Source organism: Odontomachus brunneus, unplaced genomic scaffold (assembly GCF_010583005.1).
Source record: "Odontomachus brunneus isolate Ranch 3 - 2012 unplaced genomic scaffold, Obru_v1 Obru_scaffold_005, whole genome shotgun sequence".
Taxonomy (NCBI): domain Eukaryota; kingdom Metazoa; phylum Arthropoda; class Insecta; order Hymenoptera; family Formicidae; genus Odontomachus; species Odontomachus brunneus.
In genome coordinates this window covers 2,374,412-2,382,062 of record NW_022639455.1, presented here as the reverse complement: position 1 = coordinate 2,382,062, position 7,651 = coordinate 2,374,412, and the positions used below count along the sequence as shown (strand labels likewise).

Sequence of the window (7,651 nt, the reverse complement as noted above, 5' to 3'; positions counted from 1 at the left end):
TTAAAAAAACAGCGACTATAGATTTAGTAATATATTATTTTTTAGTTTAATATTTTAATTTGATGTACGCGGCCTGATATGTTCAAATATACCTGTAATGTCGATTTTTTCACAAATGTTTCTCGCATTACACGACGTATCGAATTGCACGTGGAATCTTGTTCAAAAATTTGTCATTGATTACGTAGATTATTCGAAATAGATTACGATTTGCGGAAACCGCGTTGCTAGAAGGAACCAGAAAATCCTCGTGCAACGTCGAACAGGCGAGCATAATTTCTCCTCAGCAATAGTCGCGCGCATGCGCACTTGCGGTGATGATCTCTAAAAAGGCGGTAAACCAAATATAAATCGGCGTGCCGGCGGTGTCGCGCAGTTAGTCGCAAAGAGTAATTCGAATCGGCTTGAGCCCGTACTTCTACTTCGCGCTACAGAGTATCGCGGCTATTGCGCAGTTTTACAAGTAATTTCGAAGCGTCAATCAATTTGCATTTGACATTGCCGTCTTTGATATCGATCGTTGGGAACGCGCGTAATTGCTTGAATACGGAAAAGTACGTATAACAATTCTGCTGCATTGCGCGCGAACTATCGATTATTTAACCGCGACACGGAGTTGACATTAGTTGATAATCGTCGCGTATCAAATCTCAAAATGTCAGTGCGCGAATTAGATCTTCATATTAGGTTGAGTGCTTGAGGATTGATTCACCTATCGCACATACGCGCCGAGAGGACCGTCGGAAATTTTTGACTCGCAGTAAATCTTATTCGCGTGTCGCGGAACCATTAAATCTTAATTAGATCGATCCGATTTTTCCGCAGAGTAGCATGGCGTTGGTACCGAGGACTAGATTCGGCGACTGGTGGGACGAAATGGATCGTTACCACAAGGACATAGAGAGGCACTTCGAACGTTTGATACGATACCATGACAATGTGTGGCGGATGCCGCCGTTCCCGTCGTTTCGCAGCTTCCGGCCGTGGCGCAGTGTATTCGACGACCTGGATCATCAAGTGGGCGGCAAGACGACGATCGAGCGTGACGGCGACAAGTACCGGATGATCGTGGACGTGCATCAGTTCGCGCCGGAGGAGATCACGGTGCGCACCGACAACGAATACATCACCATCGAGGCCAGGCACGCGGATAAGCCAGATCGGGACGGCTACGTGTCCAGGGAATTCATGCGTCGCTACTTGCTGCCCAAGGGCTACGACATTAACAATGTGCAGCCCAGCCTGTCATCCGATGGTATCCTCACCATCACGGCGCCTAAACTGTGGCCTAAACTAACGTCAAGCGAGCGAATCTTACCTGTCAAGCGAAGCTACTGGCCAGCCATTCGCAACAAATTTTAAAAGCTCTCCCGCAGAAGACAACGTAACATGTACAGATGTTTGTAGTAGACATCCGAGAGATTTCCTAAATGCTCTGCTTAACTCTATCTACCATAGATTTGCAAAGAGATTTATTTATCGGTTCACTCGGACATTTAGCTGCTCTTAGACGTTTCTGCTAAGAGATGTCTAAAGGTGATCAGAAACGCTTTTCTGATTGCCTTTGCGACGTGTTTCAAACACTTGCGTTGCGTTTGGGTTTCCTCACGGATGTCTATTATAAGAGTACAACCGATCGATATATACCGATACCGTTAAATTTCCGCTGATGTATATATCATGTATGTATTCCATGTGTATGTGTATATATATATTTATATATATATATATATATATATATATATATATATATACACACACATACATACAAGACGAGTCACGATTATTCAATAGCTATTTGATCTATAGCGCAAGATAGATTAGCGAAGCGGCCGATCATACGGCTAAAGAATTTCATTTACATTCATATGAGACTTTCCAAAAATAGAAACTAGTGCGCACCGATTCGCTAAAGTCGATAATAGTAGCTGTGCGTCAGATCTTCCGAGAGCGTTTGGTCAACTGTGACATATAGCGCAATTAGACGTAATCATGAGCAATTACAAACAGACACACATATATATACACACACCTTATCCGGAATGATCAGCAGTTATCAATTATTTTTTCGTAATTATCGAGCGAATATCGGTATTAATTATGAGCAACAGGTTGGTCGCAAAAAGGACGGCTTCATTGCGAAATCCGCACGACACTGTTAAATGTTACGTCACTCGAGCTGTTTAGAGACCGCCAGTTTCAGATCCATTTACATCACCGCAATTCGCTGCTAAAATGTAACAATCACGGATAGTTGCGGATAGTTCCGCGGAGCTTGTCGCTCTTACGTAATAATATAATTCGTTTAAAATTATAATATATAAAAAATAATTTGTTTAATTTATTTGTTATGCAATTGTTTTGTATTAATAGTTATTGTCAGCTGTATAGTTCTCGATTGAATTTAGGGTTCGTATTTATAGGGATAGCTTTTTTATGCAACACCTGTTTTTAGGGCGAAAAATGCGAATTGGATGGCAACGTTTGGACGATATAGGCAATAACCGGACATTGCTTACTCATACATCGGCTGAAAAGTAGCGCCTGCTTCTACGTTATTGTCGAACCCAAGTGTTGCATAATATGTTTCATACGAAACAATTACAATTGTGTTCACTATTGATACGCCTATTCCATGACCGGTATTATGATAATTTCTCTCTCTCTTGCACATTTTCGCACGATCTTCCATAGTTTTATTCGCTTTTTACAAATTCGTAATTATTACTCAGCTTATAACGTAATATAATTGACATAGTAAATTTCGCTGTATAATAATTTATTTCTCAATAAAAATGCGATTTAATATCTCAAACGTCGTTTGTATAATTTTTACAAACCCGCAATCTCTCATATTAATTACTTACGAGCAGCATAACTGCAGTACAATATTTGCATTGTAGCTGTCATCGTTTAACTTTATAATATAATATTTCGCTAATAACGTTTCCTTCTTCATGAAGATGATTTAAGTTAAAAAGAGTTCAATGTACGTGTGTTATATTTCTTACGATGGTCCTCGATTCTCTTCGCTGTCGGAGAATGGCACCTGACTGTCTTGATCCTGCGGCGGAGTCGATGTCTCCAAAATCGTTTCTTCCGCGGGCATTAAACCGTGCATCCACCTAGCTTGCTCCTCTATCTCCGGTATCTTATCGTCGATCAATTTCTCTACATCTATTTTGTTTAGCTCCTCCTGTATGCGTCTCTTCAGAGGTCCCTCAATGGCGTCCATAATTTGATATCTATAGATGTAAACGAGAGATGAAGCTAGAAACTTAAAAGAACAAATTCGGGAAGTTTCATGCACACAATTGCTTCTCCATGAAGCATATTATCGCTGAACGTATGATTATACGAAAGGAAATTTGTAAAAAATACTAAAGTGTCAGAAAGATCTCAACTTAAACTTAATCCCAAACTCACAATTCAACTCATCAACTGGTTAATCTCAATACCAAACATACAAGATCCGAATTCCAGCATAAAACTCGAATTTGCTGACAAAGCGATTGTGATTAATCGCTTGCATGCAGTCGTTTTCGATCGAGGGTCTAATTAATCAGCTCAGAATGATAATCGCCAATTATGGAAGCAGCCTTGAGATCGACGCGAGACGCATATTACGGAGAGGCCACGGGCACGGTCATTACGGACCTTAAAAGGTTCGGCAATATATTAACGCTGGCTTCCACGAGATAGTCCAACGTGCCAGCGCCGTGAATTCTCGTCTGAATGTTGCCCAGCTCGAGCTCCAGCTCCTCCAGAGAGGCGCGTTTCCGCGTGTCCAACGGCTGGCTCAGCTTCATTTGGACGCGGAAGTACTGGACGGTGAAGGACACTGTGCCGGCTCGTGACAGGACTCCGCCGATCACGCTCATCTCCCAGTGCGTCTTGCCTTTGAGCTCCTGGGTGCCAACGTCCAGTAGCGCGTAGACCTGCGTATAAGGCGCGCGACGCTTGTAGTAAACATAAGTCGCCCACACGCGAAACCCCAAAACCGACCGTCGCGGGGTTCGCCACGTTCTCTCGTACTCGTCCGCATTGCGAATCAGTATCGTTGCATTGACGATCGCACGGCCGAGATTACGTAACGTTACGCAACTGTGATCGTCGCAATTATGATAATGCCGCTGCTTTGCGTATTACAACGCGCGCCTTGTTTACAACTAACTACCTAACTAACTGACCGACTGACTTGCAGATGTCTGACGTTCCACATTCGTCAACGTCATGTCCGAAAAGCCTTTTCGCTGTAAGGACCACTCACATTTCCCTTCTGCATAGTTATGGTAATGTTTCCCATGCGATAGAAACTAGCCAAGCCAGTGATCCAAGTGTGCGACGAGATCACGGTGAATATGCCAGCGCTCTGAGTATAGTCCGGCACCCTGTAGGGATCGTAGCCCATCGCGCGGACTTGTCTGCGAGCTTCCGCGACTGCCATGTCGAACGGTGAAATCGAGTTCGGGAAGTACTGCGGCAATTGCGATATCTGCTTATTCACCTCGCCCCTAGAAATATATTCCACGTAGTCAGTGTCAAATATAATAAAGATAAATCTATGGACAGTTGAATTAGAAAGAATTGAATACTACACTGACAATAATTGAATAATTTAACTTTCTAATAATCAAAGTTTATGTTTGCTTTTCAATTGGACGTTCGACTTCCGAATATATGATTTTTGCACGAGACACCTCTATGTATGTCTAAATATTTCTACCCGTCGGAGATATTTCTCATTAGATCCTTCGTACCTCACGTTCGTATTGACTTCTTTCAATATGAACGGCTTGATGCTATCGAACATGAAAGTGCCGATGGAATTGATGACTCCTTGGAAGACCGAGCCCAGGAATCCCAGATTCTTGAAGTCCAAGTCAATTTTGTCGAACGTCAAGTCCATGTCGATGTTTTGGGCTTGCAGTTTACCGTCAGTACCGACTTCGAGCCTGGCAATACCTTGGACACTCACGCCGCTTAGCTTCACCGTGAAATCGCCGGCCGATTTAGAGAGCCATGACGCCAGTGTGTACAATCCACGAATGTCGAGACCATCGATTTTCACTGAGACGGAGACCTCAAAAATATGATCGCTTTTACACTTTTGAGGAAAGCGTATGAACGGCGAGTCAAATGTTACAGGTGTAAAGGACAAAAAAAAGATTTATATAAAATTCAACTTAACAAATCAATTTAATTGAACAAAATAAAGCAAGAGCCAAGAATAGTATTAGAATAATAACGATACTAAATAATATGGTAATATCGATTGAATGGTGATAATATTAATAATATTAAATACCGATTACAGTGATTACTCGGCAAATCTGACTTCTTCTTTCAAGTCAGTCTGCGTACTCTCTACGCAAATCTTGCTTGACCGCACAATTTTGCGGCGTCGTCGTTTATCATCTTTCACTTACGTCCGCATAAAATACGACGCGATATTTCTCTGCACAGTTCACTGAGGCAATATTGCCTACAAATTAGGCCTCAATATATCCAATATTGTAAAGCAGACACTTTGCATTTTATAACCAATATAGAATTCTGAATTATCGACAGTTCTTGACAATTTATTTGTTATCAAACGTGTTTTGAAGTCACGTGCTTTATAAAAATATTGGCCATGCATTTCTTCGTTTCTAACGTTGTCAGTTAAGAATTCCGTAGCGAGGGAGATCAGGGCCCGTATTCTTGAAATTTTTGCATACACTTAAGTTTTATTGCGCTATTTTATGATATAATTATATCTGCGCAAAGAAACTTACGTATACGCAAAAATTTTAAGAATATAAGCCCAGGAGTTTTAACTGTTCTTTTACATTTACCTGCATACGCGCCAATTCTGATTCCACATGCTCAATGCGAAACTTGGACAAGCCGTAGACGTTTATCTGCTTAAAATGCATCGTGTATATGGAAAAGGAGTGTTTCATGTCCGGAACTGGCATAGGATCGGGTATCGGCGCGCCTGGCAGCCCAACCGGATCGTCTTGCTGATAATGTTTCAGTATCGCTCGAATTTGATCCCCGAGCCGTTGTTCGCCCGCCGCCATCTGAGCTACCTTGTTTTTGTCTAGAAGAAATCATTATCTGACTGATTAATCGGCCAGTTTAAAAGCAACATTAAATAATTATTATAATGTTGGGAAATCCCAGGCAGAGAGTAACTTGCCACTTTTTCGCTCTCTTTCTTGGCACTTTATTGCTTGCTTGCTTGCAATTTAAAAACCATCGGCGCGTGAGGAGTTTGTTGCGGAAAAGACAGAATTCGAAGAATTACGTATTAGAATTTCGCAAACCAATGTATTCACGAGCGTAAGCGATAAGTCTATCTTATAGCGATCTACGATTTACTATTGCACTTTGAACTACAAATTATACTGCGCAATGAAAATAAATCGTTTATCATGAAAATAATAACGCAACGCAATATGATACAATGCGACAAATAAATCTTTCTTCAGTTCTCTTTTTTCTTTACCATCTCGTTTGCTTTGACAACTCGTCTTTGCGGACTTTCAAATTGCAACGAAAAGAAGAGAAACAGGAGGATCGCAATCCATCGCTCATACAACTGGATAACATGTTTAAATAATTTGCCGAAAGTGCAAAGAGCCAGTTAGGAAATTTGCCGCTTGAGCACGCAGTATTTAATCCGATTAAATCCTATTTGAGCAATTCACAGAGAAAATATAGTCAGCCTTCACCCAATTGCCCGTATCATATCGATTAATCGTACCTATCGAAGACGACGAGGCATTGTCCGGCTTTGGATCGTCGCCCGCACACAAGGGACACAGGAAGTAGCACACCACTACCAAGAAGACCGCGTACACTCGCATTTCCGAACCGGGACACAACTCGCACTTGTTGTACCAGCCCTTCTTTCCAGGCGCACCGATGTAATAACTGGATATACTGTTGATTAGTTGTGTTTGTTACTGCAACAGTCGCAACTTCAATATCACGATTTTACGGGAGTCGCCGTCGTGCGAATATTAACGCGACGTCAAACCGGAAAACAACAATAGAAAAAGTTACACAGTCAAAATAACAATATTCAGATTGAACCAATAAAAGCCAAGCATTCGATATTATTGCACGATAAAGATTAAAGAAAGATCAAAGTCAAAACGGAAATGTTAGTATCAATGTTCTCCGATATTGAAAATTCTTCCTGAATTATTTTTCATATTTATCGCGCAATATGATATTTAGCGCTCAGCTCTTATTCAAGCTCTTATTTAAGCTCAGTTTAAATGCTGTCATTTTGATTCACTTCAGGAATTACTTCGTATTTTTTCTGCGATCGATTTATCTCTTTTTCGGAAGCACTATCAACCTTCGACGGATTAATATCGTGAATGCTACGTTTAATTCAACGGTCGATTAGTCAGCGTGACTCCCTTCCGGTGTAGAGTGCCGTACTACGTTTCTCGTCGTAAAACTTGCACTGGTCTCTTTTTCTACCCGCTCGCTGATGGCTCAACAGTGAACGAGAGGCATGGATACGGCCGTGCGTGCTATAGGCGTTCGACTGCGAGGACGTCAGTAGATTTAGTGGAACGATATCTCGACAGGTCATTGAGGAGAGCGAGGGTCAACCGCTTTATCGGTTGTCCACGCCCCTCGTCCCTCT

At 41.8% G+C, this 7,651-nt stretch overlaps 2 protein-coding genes across 14 annotated transcripts; one reads left to right on the top strand and one right to left on the bottom strand.

The window, feature by feature from the left end:
- Positions 1-65: 65 nt before the first annotated feature.
- LOC116849897 (protein lethal(2)essential for life-like) lies at positions 66-1,771 on the top strand. Of its 4 annotated transcripts, none has more exons than XM_032827560.1 (2): positions 66-463; positions 831-1,771. In XM_032827560.1, exon 2 carries the CDS (start codon positions 832-834, stop codon positions 1,360-1,362), a length of 531 nt encoding a protein of 176 aa, XP_032683451.1. In that variant the 5' UTR covers positions 66-463; position 831; the 3' UTR covers positions 1,363-1,771. The 4 variants fall into 4 exon arrangements, with proteins under 4 accessions (XP_032683451.1, XP_032683443.1, XP_032683434.1 ...); XM_032827552.1 differs by having other exon boundaries at positions 826-1,771; XM_032827543.1 differs by having other exon boundaries at positions 66-554.
- Positions 1,772-2,673: 902 nt separating this feature from the next.
- On the bottom strand, positions 2,674-7,599 carry LOC116849812. Of its 10 annotated transcripts, none has more exons than XM_032827373.1 (7): positions 7,304-7,454; positions 6,752-6,953; positions 5,838-6,085; positions 4,761-5,083; positions 4,271-4,514; positions 3,658-3,938; positions 2,674-3,245 (listed from the first exon to the last, which is right to left on the bottom strand). In XM_032827373.1, the coding sequence occupies exons 2-7, from the start codon at positions 6,852-6,854 to the stop codon at positions 3,008-3,010; spliced, it is 1,437 nt and encodes a 478-aa protein (XP_032683264.1). In that variant the 5' UTR covers positions 6,855-6,953; positions 7,304-7,454; the 3' UTR covers positions 2,674-3,007. The 10 variants fall into 10 exon arrangements, with proteins under 10 accessions (XP_032683264.1, XP_032683342.1, XP_032683334.1 ...); XM_032827451.1 differs by lacking the exon at positions 7,304-7,454 and adding an exon at positions 7,465-7,599 and having other exon boundaries at positions 3,008-3,245; positions 6,752-6,930; XM_032827443.1 differs by having other exon boundaries at positions 3,008-3,245; positions 6,752-6,930; positions 7,441-7,569.
- Positions 7,600-7,651: the final 52 nt, after the last annotated feature.

Coding starts and splice junctions, on each gene's coding strand:
- LOC116849812 (XM_032827451.1), bottom strand. CDS start 6,854: ATGCGAGTGTACGCGGTCTTCTTGGTAGTGGTGTGCTACTTCCTGTGT. Junction 3,939..4,270: donor TAACTATGCAGAAGGGAAAT/GTGAGTGGTCCT, acceptor CCTTATACGCAG/GTCTACGCGCTACTGGACGT. Junction 3,246..3,657: donor ATATTGCCGAACCTTTTAAG/GTCCGTAATGAC, acceptor TTACATCTATAG/ATATCAAATTATGGACGCCA.
- LOC116849897 (XM_032827560.1), top strand. CDS start 832: ATGGCGTTGGTACCGAGGACTAGATTCGGCGACTGGTGGGACGAAATG.